The sequence below is a fragment of the Gymnogyps californianus genome, chromosome 2, assembly GCF_018139145.2.
Source record: "Gymnogyps californianus isolate 813 chromosome 2, ASM1813914v2, whole genome shotgun sequence".
Classification (NCBI taxonomy): Eukaryota; Metazoa; Chordata; class Aves; order Accipitriformes; family Cathartidae; genus Gymnogyps; species Gymnogyps californianus.
The window spans coordinates 110,483,402-110,500,464 of NC_059472.1; the positions used below are offsets into that span (position 1 = coordinate 110,483,402).

Here is a 17,063-nt window from a genome sequence, read left to right on the forward strand (position 1 = left end):
TGAATTACTTTTTCGCTACAGAGTCCATCAGAGGTAGCAGAGGGAGGGATTTCTTTTGTCAGCTTCCTGGCAGAGGACAATTTGTCATTTTCTTGCGGAGACCACACTATTAAGTTTGTTAAGAAATGCTGCGTGGGATCCAGAGGTTATGAAAAAGAGGAGCTGAGTCGTACCAAGAGCCAGCTGCATTAGATGAAACAATTTTCCCTCCCAGTAACATGGTGATGAGGCTAAGATGTCTCGTTGTCATCTTTTCCTGAAAGCATGGGCCAATGTACAGATACTGGCTATATGCAACTGTTGCTCACATTCATGAGAGTTTTCAAAGGTTGCTTATAGGATGAAGCAGCCAGTGTTGTTTGGGTAGAAGAAGCTACTGAGGTGGGATATTCCTGGTGCATTTCCACTAATTTGCTGTTTGTTCTTGGGCAGACTGTGCTGGTGGAGTGCCTTGGCTTTCCTCCTCTGAAAATGTGTGTCCCGGGGGGCTGTGGGGTGGCAGTGCTGTGCCCACCCCGCTCACTGGGCAAGTTCACAACTGCATGATCAGGGCAGCACAAGGAGTCCTTCCTTTGCTTACTGGTGAGTCCATCCCAGTGGAAACAGTCATTTGTAAGTCACTGGGCTGTGATGAATCACAAATTATGTTCTTAAAGAATTTGAGACTCTTCAAGGTGTTTTGTACATGCAATATATTTATTACCCTGCAAGTCTGTCTCTTACTACTTTTTTTTTTTCTTTTTTGGATGGGCAAATGGCAGGGAGCACTGGAGTGAGTTGAATGGACTTGAGGAAGTTTAGTTAGTATTCCAGAAGGCAGTCGTGCTCCTCAGACAGCAGAGTTGCAGTGACTGGGAGGAATAATAAAGCGTTCAAACTGAAATCAATCCAGCAGTTATTTAGCCAATACCTGCAGCAAATTTGGCATATTAAAGACCTCTCAGTGCCAGCTGATGGAATAATTTCCAGCTACTTTTCTTCCAGCACACCGATAACTGCTCCTCCTTCATGTGTTTGGCATGATGGTTGTTGTGGAACTACTAAAAACAATAAAACATGTTCCCACAAGGTGTTTAAGTTTACAAACTAAAAAGTGGTAAAATGGATGGCAGGGATCAAAGATGCCGCGAAGTCTTGATTTTCAGTTTTGCAGAGGTAGAAATTATTTTTCAGCCATAGCAAGAGGCACAGAGCTGGAGCTGTGCTCTAGTTTGTGAGGTTTGGCCTGGAACTCCTGTGGTTTATTTTTAAGATCAGTGTATAGGCTGTGCAAGCACAAGCAGAGGGTAGGGAGGGGAAGTCTGATCATCATTAATACAGACAGACACATGGAAGGGATGTGATCTGATTGAAAATTGTGTATTTCTCTGCAAGTGTTGTATCTACTGTATGTTAACACAGTTAACATTTAGTGTTACTGAAATGGAGAGAACTTACCAATTAAAAATTCTTTTTCTCCCTCTATCCATTTCTTGGCTTTATCCTTTTTTTTTTTTTTTTGTTTTGCCATGGCTTTTTCTTGTTCCTACTTAAAACCTCCTTCTCTGTGAAGTCAGATAGTGAGTAGTCGCGTCCATGTCAACACGATGGTTGCCACATAGGAAGCATGCGTGTGCATGCACGCACACACGGACATGGACACACACACAGAAAAGCCTCCTGAGATAACTGGCTGTAGCACATCTGTGGATCAGCCTGCAAATAAGCAGTGCTTCAGATGGCAACCAGCCACGCTGAAGCAGCAACCCCAGTCACTGTAGGGAGACTCTTCAAAGTGCACGAAGTTAAGTGCATGCATTAACGTGTGGCTGTGGCTCAATCATTTTTCTTCCTGATTGAAACCTCTGTATAAGCATACATAGAGAACATAACTCACCCCTTTTTGAAAGAGAACTAAAAAAAAACCCCAAAGACAACATGTGCTCTTATTGAGCCCTAACGCAAGCTGTAATTAAACAGAAATCCAAAATAAGATCTTTGCTTGGCAAAAAAGAACCTAATCCTTGCCATAAGACCTGGCAATACCATTAAGTTCAGATCAGTTGAGGCGAATGTACATGAAGAAACAGTGGTGCCCTTAGGGACTCTGCAAACCTGAATATTAGAAAATTCCCATCTGGTGATCAGCTTATGAAGCAAAGGAAGTGTAGAAATTTGCTGGCAAACTCTTCAAAACTGTTCTGTGTATTGAAAACACATTAGTGGGGAGGCTGTATTTTGCCTGATATTGTTTCTGTTATATCTGGTGTGAAAGCTTGGTACCACCGAGTTCAGCATCAAGACCATAATGAATTTAAGCGGGAAGGAGATTTCACCTCAAATGAGGTTATATCTGAGATAGAGTTTTGCGCCTGGCTCGGTTCTGACATTTAATTTGGTGAGCTGGTCATCCTGAGGACAAATCTGCTTAAACACAACAAGGGCTTCCTGTGTTGGGCTTGAGTTCTGTGTTTGCTTGGCCCTGATCTCACGACACAGGTGCAGGCATTGGGGCCACACTGGGCGCGTTCAAGCCGATGCAGGCGTTTTCTACAGTAGCAAATGTTTTCTTCATGTGCTGAAAAATGCAGCTTGTCATTTCAGCAGCCATCTTCCTCAAGGGTTTGGCAGGATTCACAAGGTGCTTCAGCAAGTTGGTTAGCTGAGGGCAGAGTGTTTTGCTAGCCTTAACACCACAGCCTAACTTTCCAAATGTAGTGATCCCCTAACTGAATAAGGCTTATTTGAGAGACTACAGAGTCTACAGAAAAGTTATCCTTAACTTCAGTGAGCTTCAGAGCAGCCTAGCCTCTTTGCTGTTGTCTCAAGGTGTTGCACAGCACCTTTGAGCCAGCTGGCATCGTCTGCTTTCCACCAAGTCTTGTAGTGAATTGCTGCTGCCTGCTACATCTCATCAGACTTCAGTTCAGGTTTGCTGTTCAGCAGCAAGGACTGTAGCTGTGATTTCTCCCAGTTCCTTTCCCTTGATGCTGCAGCAGAGCCCTAGGTTGCCAACTTTTAGAGAACAAGTGTAGGTGTCTTCTTTTTTCCTGTATGGGAGTAATTGTAATTTGAGAGAGATGATCCTATTCACTTTCTTTAAGAAGAACGCAAGAAAGATTCTTGAAGAAGAAATAAAAAGGCACGTTTTACACAGCAAAAAGTCAGCATAAATTGACATATTTTCCAGAAAAATCTCACAGTGCTAAAATTGGTGAGTTTGTAGCATTTCAGGCAGTTGTATCTCCCATTTTGTTTTGAGGAGACCCTGTTAGCTATGCAGGAGAGAGCATCCGAAGGAAGCTTACAGTAGTAGGCAGCAGAGAATTCAGAAGGTGGCAACAGCTACCAAATTCAGCAATGTGTGAGGAATGTGTTTAAGTGTATTTCCAGTGCCTTGGGATGTCCTTACAAGTTGTTGAAAATGGTGAAATTTAAGCACAGAATCAGATACTTCTGCTGAATTGGAGCTGAGGGCTCCAAATATGCAGGCAGCATCTGTCCGTCTCAACTCCTGTACTGTACATTTACGTCAGGGAGTCTCTGCAAGGATGTAATTGAAGGATTGGTCCAGGAATTCATGGTTGCCTTTGGATGTCTGTAAGAAAACTGCCTGGCATACGCTGTGGTAGTTTGCATCTCAGCCAGGATTTTTAAGAAGTTGCAAATGGTAATAAATAATTTCCCTAGCAGAATAGGAAATTAAATTTTGTCAATTCGTTTTGGTGAGAGGAGTTCCTCTTTGCTAAGGGTAAGAGTTTTGTTCCTTGCACTTTAAATGACAAACGTGAAAATGTCATTACAGTCAGAGCAGGTATCCTGTCTTTTAGACTAAGTTGCCCCCTGGTTTTCTAGATAAGTAGAGCATCTCTCAGAAACAGCCAGGAGTTGGGTAGGTCCAGATTGAATTCTAGCCTACGAGTAGTCTCACTCGTTCTTTACTCAGCTACAGCATAAATAATAGTGGCAGAATGTGCCTGTAATATTCTGATGGAGCCTTTAATGAAATAGTTACTGGGTGGGATATGAAAAAGCAATGTGAAACTGGCTACAGCCCACGTTACTGCTTTGCAAACTTCCTACTATCTATTTCCATATAAATACATGTCAACCGATTACATTTTTATGGAGTTTCAAGTGAATTCCAAGTGAAGCCCTGGACGATGGCTGCTTTGGCAGGTCTCTGTTTGATCTAAGAGTCTTTCTATATAAATATTCAATGCTCTTCAAAGTGGCGTGGTTTTGGATCCCCAAGCACATAGAATTTACTGCCTTCCTCTACGCTGAGGGCTGACCCAAACACAGCAGAATGTGAATTCCCTCCGTAAAATTGACTCCACTAGTTGTGCACATTATTCTCCCTGTCCCCCATTTAGCATGTTAGTCTGCTGACAGTAGAGTACACAGCACTTAGCAGCTGGTTTGTGGAACCATCAGTCAGGAAATTATATGATAAATAGGAGGTAGCCAGGTTTAGTGGCACTTTATTCTGCTTCAGCAGTTTTAGCCTGACTTTGGAAAAGTCATCATGTGGTTTTTCTTAAGGGTTGCAACAGGAGATGGCTACAGTGTAGTAATTTATTACACATACACTTGAGTTATGATGTTCACCAGCTGTATTGCTCATGTATAAATAATAAACTGTGAGATGGATAATTATGTTGGGTTTTGATATGCAGCTCTGCTCCGGTCGGTGCAGGGCTGACGGAGACAGCTCCCTGTGCCGTGATGGAGTACGGCTGTTTCCCAGATGGAAACTGCAAACAAGATGCAACCAAGATATACGAAGGAGCTTAATGTGAGAGGACTCAAAAAGGTGTTCTTGGAGATTTATATCCCATGTGTTAAATACAACTTGTTGGTGCTGTGTGCTGCATAGGTCCCACAAAAGGGAATACCCTTTTTGGGTCGTTTAATACTCATTTTCCATTTCCGAGATAGGGGAAGATAGATGATCGCATTCAGGAGGGTTAAATGGTGTTTCACTGCATAAATATTGGGACTGCTTTTAATGGATAGGTGCTCAGGCTGGATGAGGGTGGACAGTGAGGAGGCTCGGCGTCCTGAGTGGGATTGCTTGCCTTGGCCAGGTAGAGCCCGTCCTGTCTGACATGAATAAGGGTGACAAAATCTCTGTGGTCTCACCTGTGCTCCCCAGAGTCACTCTTTGGAGACGTGTAGGTCAGAGAAGGACTTGCCTGTGCATCTACAAGGGTGTGTGTGACTTCCTTCTTCACTGAAAAAATGGTGGCAGAGTTTTTATGGTAAAATGCCAGACATCTGCTTTAAAACCTCCTCCCTTCGGCTTACGCTGCTATAGTCAAATACCAGTGAAGCAGGGAACAGGGCAGGCAGGGAGATGCGCTAAAACACACTTCTCATGCCCCTTTTCCCCTTCTCCACCTTGGCGGCTGGTGAGGAATGTGTTTCAGGAGGTGGCAGCAAGCATCCTCCACTCGCACGATGACAGTGTGTTCACAGGGGTACCTGGTCATCTGTGACCCACCTCTACTCCTGCTGAAGCCCAGGAGTGCTTGGCATGGGGAGTGAAGCTTGTAACAGATTGCATGCCAAGGTCCGGTTGGTGCAGCAGAACCAGAATTAAAGCTACCGTGAGCTTGAGCTCCCAGCTCCCAGTAGTAAGCCACAGTTATTTTTCATTTACGGTGCCTAAGCCCTGAGTCAGTAAACAGCAGAAACGCGCTGTGGCTGATCACATGCTGGTGATGTTTTACAAAATCAAGCGATGAAACTGGCCAGGCCGTGTCAGATGTTTCCAGATTTTCCTGAAATACTGGGAATATTTCCTCAGAATTTACATGATTTCCCCTTCCTCCCCTCTGTTTACTCCCTCAGGGCCATGAGGTTTGTTCCTCTAGTTCTTTCTCCCATTTCAAAACATAATAATAAACAAACCAAACTTTTGACAAACACCAAGAGGAACAATCTTTTTTTTTTTAACCATCTCTAGTTGGCGTGAGGGAACTGTTTTCACAGATAACAGAATCTGAGAGGAGGATTACATTTTGCTGAATAGGAAAGGCAGGAAATACAAAGAGAAGATACCTTCAGGAGTCAGCAGGCAAAACCAAAATAGGCTTAGTTTTTCTGCCAGTGCATAATTAAAGTTTTCTTTCTTTCTAGAAGCATTTTAGTAAATCCATGACATGACCTAATGTCTGTACTTCTCAACTTTTGATGTCGGATAAACACATGACTTCATCCAAAGTGGCAATCGGGTAATAATTGGGCAGGGTCGGTTTGTTTTGTGCCGCTGGAGATGCTCAGCATCTCGTTTGAATTTTGAGCATTTGGAAGGCAGCAGTGAGCAGCACGGTAGGCAATAACCTCCTTCAGGCACATAAGTTGCACCAGTGTGCTGGTGCGGAGAGCTGTGGTCCACGTGCATTGTGTCCTCCAAAGCTGGGAGGCAATCTTGCTGCAGAAGCAGTGGGGAGCTGCGGGGCGCGCTTGTGCTTGGCCCCTCAGGGCAAAGCCCGTGGGGGCGGTGGGTGCGCATTCCCCCTTTTGTCAGCCTCGTTGCCGAGGCTCTCCGGAAACAGCGGGGAACAGGAGCCCTGGCAGCTGCAAACCGCCCCGTCCTGCGAAAATCTTGGAGGAAACGGGGCAGGAGAGCTTACTGCAGCCATGGGTCCCTGGGATTTCAGCTGTGGGGACAAAGAAAGCATCCTTCCTTTTTAAGAGCAGTGTATGAAATGAGTCCCCCTGTCCTCAGGCACATTCCTCCGGATGTGGCCATAAATGTGACGCAGTTAAGCATCTCCAGTACTGCCTTTCCCAATTCCATTTCCCTTTTAACTCCGTTGTCTGATTTACTCCAGATAGTCATTTCTCAGCATGCCGCTTCAGTTTTGCTTTCCGTTGTAGGATTGTGTGTACATCTCTGAGGATATACTTTTTTATTGTATTGTATTCTCTGCTTAGGCTTTTCGTCCTGGAATGATTTTTTTTTCTTGTTTTAATAAAAATTAAATAAATCAGGAATGCTTATGAAAGACTTGATGGTCCTTTTGATCTGACACTTCACATATGGGCACATAATTATTTATTAAAAACTTCTTTACGTCCCTTTCCATTTAAGCTATAAAAAGAGAATATTAAAATTAGTAAATACATATTCATGCAAAAACTGTGGGCCAAACTCTCCCCTCAGACAGACCTGACTGACTGCAGCAGGCAAGGAGAATGCGACCCGTAAGTCGTAGCGCTGTTGACACATGCTTTTCAATATCTGTTCCATCTTTATGAATGTTGTTTTTAAAGAGTCGTTGGAGATACTCAGATCCGGGAACCTCGCTTGTTTTTTCAGATCCGCCTCACCTCTTTCCAGCATTCCACCCTCCTGTACCAATTGATGCAAGACATCATGAGGGACGCTACCATTACGAACCATCTCCCATTCCTCCTCTGCATGTGTGAGTATTCAGTGTTTCCCCTTGCTTCAGCTGCATGGAAGAATGGGCAAGTATACGAACCTTTGCAGTGCTTAAAGCCATGCACCTGGAGCGCTTTGCCAGTCTTGGTGCGAGCGAGATTTACTTTTGGAAAGCGTCGAGGTTATCTGTTCATGAAGCAAAACCCAGGCTGGTGCCTGAGGAATTCCTGTTATAATAGGTGGCTGGCAAGTGGTACCTCTATGTTTTGCTGACATTTATTCTGTGTGCTGTCGTTCTATAAATACTGAATTAAAAAGTGCTGAACCCTGTGAAATACAGCCAGACAAAACATGTATTTTGTCTGTATTAGGCTTGGGATTCTTCATAGCTAAAATTTCCTCTCATGCCAAAGGTTGTTTTTTTTTTTTCCCAGTGACTGCTATGAAGCATAATGAAATTTTTGGTAAATTTTCATAGTCCCTGTTGTGTGCATGCACAGGCAATCGGTTGATTGATGGGAATGTCACCCAAACAAAATGGCAAATGTGACAGAGCACATGGTTTACACAAAGATAAAAGAAATGAATACCAGTGATAACATGCATTAGAAAAGGGTGGTAGTGGTGAAATCCTGTAGAAATAAATATTATCTTATTCTATATGGGGAGACGGATATCAGCATTGCAGAATAAAACAGTTGTTGTGTCCAGAAAACTGCTATATACCGTTAAAAATGGAGCCGAAAAGCAGGGCTTGGTCCTTCGCTAAAAGGCTTGATATATACATTTAATCATATCTACTAATCACCTCTCATACTGAGAAAATACAAGAAGAAAAGCACAAGTAATACTTTGAAGAATAATGCTAGTTGTTTAGATGGCAGATTGCTTTGCTATGGCTATTAGTTACAGCTGTGTAATTACATATATGCAGAAGAAAAATGAAGTTGTTTTAAAACAAGTCCTCCTCTGTGAGCAGAATTAATTGATATTAACAATCCTAACTACATGCCCAAGTACACACATAATATTTTACTAACAGGTTTTTTGGGTCAGTCTTCTATTACTGAATTGTAATTTCAGAGCAAATTTGCCTGGAGGTAAGTAATAAATCTGTGTTGCAGTCTTCTTGGGCATTAGAGGAAAAGTGGGTATTTATAGAAAGAGAAAGTACAGAAACTTGTGATTTATTCCTCAGAGTTCCTCTGATGCATCGCTATTTACACCACAGTCAACCACATCATAAAATATACTCAAATACATGCTTAAATTTGCTGCTAAAAACCGTTGTAAGCTGAAGGTGGCAGGCTCAGACAGAGTCATTACATGGTCATCCTAGATTTTGCAGTGCAGTGAATATTCTGCCTGGATGTTTTTGGGAGCTGGGGGACGATCCTGCTCCTTCTCAAGCTAGTGGGGAATTTGCCTTTGTCTTTGCTGCAAGGCAGATGGGGTACGGAGCCCCAGGAAGTGTTTTAACCTGCATCAGCAGAGGACGGTCATTCAAAACCTGGGTACCACCTGTGAGCCTTTGTGGAGGCTTCTGGATCCCATGCCATGTGGGATGCTGCCTGGCTGTGTTTGCTGTGCTGAACCCCCTCCGGAGACTGAGCCCCATGAACCCAGCCCATACCATGACACCCTGCACCCGTGGGCAGGGCTTTTGGGTGGGTAGACCACTGTTCCCCGCTTCAGGTGACAGTGGGAAATCGGGACTAGCAGCCTACACGGCTAAACGTGCCAGGATTACTGTAAGAGCCCCAAAAGATGTTGCAAACGCCTGCTTCATGCCTCATTTGGCATTCAGCAGTAGTCCCCTCTGATGCCGAAATCAACGCCCCTTCTACGGAAAGGTGCTGCATGCCGCGTGCCCCCACTCCCTGCCGTACCCCGCAGTGCAGCACTGATTCAGCCAGGCCCTGCAGAGGCTTGTTAGAGATGAGGAGATCTTAGCATGATGTGATATGACTGCAGGCAGCTGCTTTAGAAATACACTCTGATATCAGCCCAAGCTTTAAACTCAAAATTTCCTTGATACCGGCCGTTTATTTTTTCATTAGCTTCTGTTGATTCTTCTGCTCATTTGGTTTGTGTCACCATTGGAATGATGAGCTGTAGCGGACCCTTGGAGCCGTTGTGGTTGGTGTAATTAAATGTAAATACACAATTAAGCAACTTAAAAAAAAAATCAGTCGGACTCCAACAGCTTCACTGCAGATGTTAAAGTTTGTCATGCTTTTGCAGTTTTCAGGAATATATTTTAATGTATGTATGAGGTAGACACCCAGCAGTTTTCTTGCAAGTTTTACAGAGCCTGGTGTGAGTATCACTTAGGAGTGTCAGATTTGGGATTGTTTGGAGCCATGACTTGAACTGGTGTCCTAACACCCATTAAAAAAAAAAGAAGAAAGAACTGGACCTGAGAAGTTACTTGAGAATTCTGAGAGAAAATGGCAAGAACACCAGTCAGGATACAAATGTTTACCCATGGCTTCATCAATGACTTCATCAATGACTTCATTGTATGAGCGGTTTTCTCCTCAGCTTCATAATAGTCTTAAATGTGTGTGTGTGTGGGGGGGAATATAAATAAAAAAAGGGCAAAAAATTGGCATAATTCCAGCTATCCAAGCTCCTAGAAATGTGTTCCAGAACCTGTCAAGCCTTAGTGGAATTAGTTTAGCTATAACACAAGTGCAGATAAAATGTGGAGAGGGCCTTGTCCGCATGATACCTGCAACGTATGCACATAATTTTGAACAATGGCAAAGTGAAAAAGAAAAAAGAAAGGAGGAATTTTTAAGGTGTTACGGGGCTCTTACGTACTTGCAGCTCTAAAGGTGTATATGTATTTATATGTATAATTCTTGTAGTTTAATTGGTGATGGGCAGAAGTGTTGTATCCCAAATTTCAGCTTGGAGCCAAATTTTATAATTTGAGTTATAAACCCTTAAAATAAGGGTTTATGTTTATGATGGAATTGCTGACAGATGCTTATGTATAGTAGGACTAGCAGGCATTGCTGTAATTATGCTATCGTATCCTATCATTAAAGATTTCAATTGAAAGAGGTTTATAAATTGCTCTTCCTCTTAGATAAACCACCCTACATTAAGGCATCAACGATATGGTGCAGAATTAAATTAAAATCTCATAAAATGAAATATGTTCTGTATTAGCTGTTTGACACTTAATTTGCCTCTGAATGAGTAGAGGAAATCACAAATTAACCTGCCTTTGTTTTTCCAGCCATGGCTTATTAGATGTTAGAACAACTGCAATTACAGCCCAATAATAACCCCCAACCCTTATGAATATGTACTGAAATGTGTCACTTTGTGTTACCAAAACCTGTTTGTTAGGACTGTGTAGTTATCCTGGAATTTCTACAGTACATCTTCGGTTTATACTTCAGGGAAGATGTATGAAACTTAAGTTGTTCTTTAGCAGCAACATATGAACAGTGTAATTGGAGCTGGAGCTTATGTTTTCCTTTTGTTTTTTTTTTTTTCAAATTCAAGGCATGAATCTTAGTTTTAAAAAAATATTCCAGTAAACTGTAATTCAGTTTTGCTACTTTTCATTGAACTAGCAAGTTAAATTACTTGTTAAACATCATAAGATTAAAACATACCAAAAGAAGCATGGCTTTAGTAATTGCACTTCTTGCTTTGTTTTTCTTTGTTGTTGTTTTTGCCTAGCTCTTTCTTAGTTTTCAAAATTGATTTCCAAAGTAAGGTACTAAAGGAGAAACTGAAGCTAAACTATGTTTTGGTCCTTGACATTTGCAAGGCCATCCAACAGAGTGTGATGCCTTCTCTGGTTGGTGTGCAGTGATTCAAAGTCATGCTGCTAATGAGGGTATTTATTTGGACATAAACTAATACTTTGAGCATGCTATTTTTTTTACTTCTCAAGAACCAAATCATGAATTTACTATTGGCTAACTCTTCCAGTTGCCTGATGTCTTTGTTGACATTGGCTTTGTTGGAATGAGAGTTGTTAGCAGTGAGCAGAGGAAGAATAAGGGTGTCTTGCCTATTTTTATGACAGTGCAAGTATAAATAACTTTATAGTCCCACAACTTTTAAAATCTGACTTAGCCAGGATGAGAGTTTTTATTTATTAATTAAAAAAAAAAGGCTCGTTAGGCAGAGGCAAACTTCTACTGACAGATTTAACCACAGCGATTTAGGAAGCTACCATTCTTGGTCATTCATTAATTCCCACACCTTTACCGAGTTGCGTTAATAGGTTGCTCCCAATCTGCTTCATTGCAAAGTTGGGTTGGAGAGCCTTTGAAGGTGACCTAACCTGGTATTTCCAGGCGCTGTTAACGCGGCTGTGAAGGAAGCACACTCCTTCAGAGGTGGGGCAGCGGACAACTGCTGGGTGGCAATATCCGGAACGGCTTGAGGGTGGTGGCCTGTGCGCGTCTCAGAGCGGTTAACGCACGTGTCGTAGGAGACTTAGTAGAAAGTTAAAGTTTCAGGGCTGAAGGTAGTACAAGATACACCATGCGTGTTCCAAAACATTCATCCATTTAGTCTCCGTCTCTCTTTCTGTTGCCATCCCATTTTACGTTAGCCCTGGACTGTGAGTAAGGGAGCGTGAGCAGGTAAATCTAAGGGAAGGTGCACCGATGTTACCCATATGCTTATGGCCAGGGGAGGCTTCCCTTGCAAGAGGAAGCTGCAAGGTAAAGCTGCTGTCTTGTAGCTTCCTAGGATCAATGATACTCCAATCTCCTTTTTTTCTAACTGCTGATTGAGGCTAGCAGCATCCAAGTTTGGCAGTCTTACGCCCTGAAATGATGCATGTGCAGGTAATTGTGCATGTGCATAACACAAATGCCTTGAACAGACATTTTGAACTGTGTGAATGCACCAGTACTAAAGCAAAGCATGTGTTTTGCTTGCAGTCAGCTTCAAGTTGATAAAAAGAGAGTCCAATTCTTAGATACGTTATTTCATATCGAATTTATACAGACATCAGTTATACAAGGGTGAAAAGGAAAGGAAATTCAGGCCCAGATGCTCAGCTTTCATCAGCCTCTGATTTTGGACCACGCAGTACAATGGGGGACGTCCAAATGTGAGAAGATTAAAGTGTTGGCTCTGCAAAATATCCTTGATTATGGGAGAAACTGCTTGCCATACGTTTGATAGGACATTTAGGTTTTCCCAGCCCTATCACTGACGCTTTGATTTTTTTCCTTTGCGCTTTCATTCCTAAGCTCTTATTTCTTTTAAAAATCTTAGTGTTTAAACTTCTTAAATCTTTTACCTGCTGCTTTACCTCAGTGTACCTCTAAGCTGGAGACTTGGCAAGGAGTCTGTCAGCTTGTCAGAGCATTCATTGATCCTTTCACAGTGGGAAGGAGAGCCCCACCCAGTGTGAAAAACATCACTTGTTGAATTGGCTTTAATTACTTTAAGACTTGGAACGGGTTTTATGGTTTAGCCAGGAGTCATCGAAGAAGAAAGATTGGGAAGCTCTTGGGACATGAAAAGATGACTGTAGTTACAGCTTTCCAAAATCATCCATGAAAGTATGTTCTGTAAGCAGGGAGAAATCTTGTATTAAATGGGAAGCACCCCCAGAAACCTGTCCCTGCAAGTGAAGTGCAGCATCGAGAATAAGCAGCTGCTAATAGCCTGGAGGATTTTTATAGCAAGTCTCTTGAGAAGGAAGCAGCATGGTCTGGTGACTCGTTAAGGTTATTCAGAGTTTGTTATATGCCATGGATATGTGTGCTGTAGGCTCTGCGAGCAACATGTATGCCTCTTTTCTTAGTGACAGAGCAGCGTGGCAATGGTAATTCACAGAAGTAAAATAGCAGGTCCAGATGCCCACACATAAACAGCAGATAGTTTTCATTCAGTGCCAGGCCTTTTACAAAGCAGGGAAGAGGAAGCCTGAGTCTAGACCAGAACTGTGATCTCTCACTCAGTATACAGTGTTGCATCATTTAAAATAGTGAATCAGTGTTTTGTTTAGCTGTTGGTGGTACTTCAGTAATATTTACCTTAAGACTTGCAGATCATAAATTCTTCTTTGCAGGCAGGCTTGCAGAGTAGCTTCAGAAACAGACTGTTTTTAAAAACTATCTGAAACTGGGAAAAGTTTGGAAAGCAAATTATTGGTGGCATGTATTGAATTGCAGGAAAAAAAGGATATGTGATTCTCTTAAATTTTTGATTCTGAGAAACACTTAAAAGGAAAAAAAAAGTAGGTAAAAATGTGGGTAAAAATAGGTACGTATTTTTGAATGTAGCTGTTTTGTAGTTCAGTTACATTGATTTGTTTAGGTAAGCTGTAGTCTGAAGTTTCTGCACACTCAATTCAACTCTTCCATATTTCTCACAGATTTGCTCTCTTCCTACTAGGAAAAAGCAATATTGAGAAAAGAGTATCTTATTTAAAAGTTCATTTCTGCTGGCAAATAAATTCTAGATCAAATAAGGATTCACTGCTAAAAATCATCCCCGTTTTTAGCAAGCACATTTACATGAAAGTCAACAGAATTGCCTCTAAGCGCACCAGATTACATTTGGTTCACATCATTCATCTGTTTCTGTGGCGGATAATACTTTGTGACATAATCATTTTCTCTGGAGTAGCTAATTGTAATGCCAAGGAACTACAGATTTATAAAGGAGAAACAATAGCAGCAGATAAATATTGCGTTAACAGAGGCTCTTTGTTCTTCTTGTACAGCCAGCTTGATTTCGGGATGGCTGGGGAACTTACAGCAATTGAAATAAGAGGAAAATTTTGGTGAGATTTTTAATGTAGAAGGAAAAGCTTGTAAAACGCAATGGTTTGTTATGTTAAAAATCCTTTGGTAGAAACTTCCTCCAAATCTTCCATTCATTTTTTTATGTTGAGAAAAGCGCTTGGGAGGCAGCAGCCCCCAGCCTTAATGAGAAAGGCGTGCTTCCACCGGCTGGCTGCTGGCTGACCACTCATGATACAGTCACTCGGTAGTAGCAACAACTCGCAGGGCAACTTCCTGGGGCAACGCGGAGGGAGGAAAAAAGAGGGGAAAGCCCTCGGTGGTCCTTGGGAACACTCCTCTGCTGGTCTCAAGGGAATCAGTTGCCTGAGCCCCACCTGAGAGGCAGAGTGGCACAGATTCGTCTGGTGGGGCCCAATCCAGTGAAAGGGATTCTTAAAGAGGTTTGTATGGATTACGTTGTTGCAGAGAGATGGTTCCTAGGTTTATCAGCAGTAAGGTATCTATCGGCACTGGACAGCACTGCCACTTAGCTGATTTACCCCATCTGGGCAGTTAACAGTGCTTAGACGAATTCTCGGCTGCCAGTGAGAAGTGGTTCCCTAAGGCTGGCTTTCAAACCAGCATGAATTAAGCGATGATGGAAGCAAAATGAATGGCCAGCAAAGTCACGCCTCGGGACACTGTGTTGTATGTAACATTTTTCTGTAGACTGAGGAATAACTAGGCATGACTTTGAGCTTTTGGGGCGCTCCCTGTGTGTGGATGTGTGTACAAGTGTGCATATTTGTGTGTGTGTGTGCATGCATCCTCTTTACATAACATGGTGAATATCTTTGCTTGCATTTGTCATGGACTGAGTAGTTCTAGATCTTTACAGTTAAAACTAATGGAAGGAGCTACACAGAGTCTGAGAAGGATGGAAAATTAGATGGAAAATGTGAGCAAAACAAGTAGGAAGAATATTCATGGGCAAAAACATTGAGAACACGTGGATCATTACCTTAATTTAACATTTAACCAAAAATACATAGAATAGCTGCGATGCTAGAGTTTGGCTGCTTGAAATTTCTATTATCTCATTCTGTTATCAGCTGCAAAGAATGCAGGCTCTAAATATAGTGCACATTCAGAGGCTCTGAGCCTGTGGTTTCTTGGACAAAATTCCTGTGTTCTTTGTGCTGTAGTCAGCAGTATTAGTCGAGTGAGCAGATATTGACTGTGGTATTCACGTGCAGTGAACCAGAATCAAGCCAACTCTATAGAGGCTGCTGTCAAACTTGTTGCAGTGGCCTGTGAGGTACTGGACTGTGACAGACTCCTTTTTTTTCAGTACAATTCTTCCACTCATGTTAAATCTTGCTTCAAAGAGAACTGAAATGTTACAGTCTTAGCGTTCGTTCTTTCTTTCTCTTTTTTTGCTTTCTTTTTTTAAAGTGTACTGGTGAGATTTCTGTGTTGTGAATTGGAAGTCCCTAAAGTGAGAGTAGGTATAAACTGGAAGAAATGCGAGCAATGAGTACATCTGCAGTGTAGGAGCACAGAGTATCTTCATCATACTCTCATGCAATCTTTCCCTGACATAGACTCTCTCCTCCCCCAACAAAGACATCATGTCCTATAATTTTGGAGTATGCATTGAATTTAGTTCAGACTTTCTTTCCCAAAGGAAGAAAAAACAGAAGTTAAGTAACACCTTGTTTCCCTTTTTGTTACCCTTACTCAACCCACTGTATTTTTTATATATATGTATACATCTATATTTGTAACAGAAAGCAGGCTCTCGAGCTGGTGTCGGCCATGCTTCTGAGATGTGGGAGATTAACTAGCCATGCCTTGCATATTCTTTATTATATGATGCTAGGAAAAAAAAAGACAAGACCCTAATTCCACCCGGAGGAATGTGCTCAATGGGTGTTTTATCTGTGTGCCTCAGGGTAGGCTCGGCCAACATTTGTGACTGATGTTACTGATTAATAGAGGAAATGATTTAAAGAAAAATGTTATGCTGTTTGATTTTTGCTCTTAGGATGCTTTACATGACCAAGGAAGGACTTGGGACCTTATTTTAGAAGAAGCTTTTCATTGAAGCTGAGCCCTATGAAGTAGCCATTAAAGACCAGGCAAGAATATATTGCTTAGTCCCTTCCAGCACTGAATGTGTAGATCTGAACCTACAGTAGATTATGACTGCATTTATAGTCAACTTTATAGGGTGTTGGTAATTTTCTGGAGACCCCGCAGAGGTTAGACGCAGAGGCAAAACATCCTGAAGCCCATAAGCTAGGAATACAAAGCTTCTGAAGGAATGAACTGACCTGTCGTCTTCTTGAAAGCATTATTTATGAGGTGCTGTGACCAGTGGTGTTAAGGATCAACAGAAAATTAGGGAGTATTTCGCATGAGGGAGACTCTCTAAACATATCAGATTTAAGTGGCTATCTCTTTAAAGATGCACATCTTTCAGTCCTGTATCTCCTGTTGAAATTCAGCCTAGATTTATCATGCCTTTTCCACTGGCCTGTGGAAGAAAAGATTGATAGTCTAGTCCAGTTTATAGAGGCCACCAACGCAAATAGCCCCATTTAACAACATCGTAGACAGATTTGGCGGGGAGGGCAGGAGCTGAATGACCAGGGGCAATCAGGTGTTCTTTGCTTCACCCTGGAAGATCACTATCAGCATACATCATGAACACAGTACCAACAAAGCTTGTGTAGCTGCCTCTGTCTTGGTTTGCCATACTCATTCCTCGGACATCAGGCTTCCATCCTGACACCTTTTCTGGGAACTCTGTTTCTACTCCTGTGGTTAGATTGAATTGCAGAGGTGCTGAAGGAGCAAATGTGTAGGTCATTCTGCTGGAGCAGGTGTGTCCCGAGTTGGCCAGTGTGTTCCCCTTGGGGTTTTCATCTGCGCGCCTAGCTACCTACACTGTTTAGGGAACT

At 42.3% G+C, this 17,063-nt stretch overlaps 1 protein-coding gene across 1 annotated transcript in view; it reads left to right on the top strand.

Moving 5' to 3' along the window:
- The window catches only part of GLI3 (GLI family zinc finger 3), a 210,968-nt gene that overhangs the window by 108,846 nt on the left and 85,059 nt on the right, over positions 1 to 17,063 (top strand). Inside the window, exon 4 of the mRNA XM_050891183.1 lies at positions 7,310 to 7,415. Within this exon, the coding sequence (XP_050747140.1) occupies positions 7,310 to 7,415 (106 nt within the window). The remainder of the gene's footprint in view (positions 1 to 7,309; positions 7,416 to 17,063) is intronic.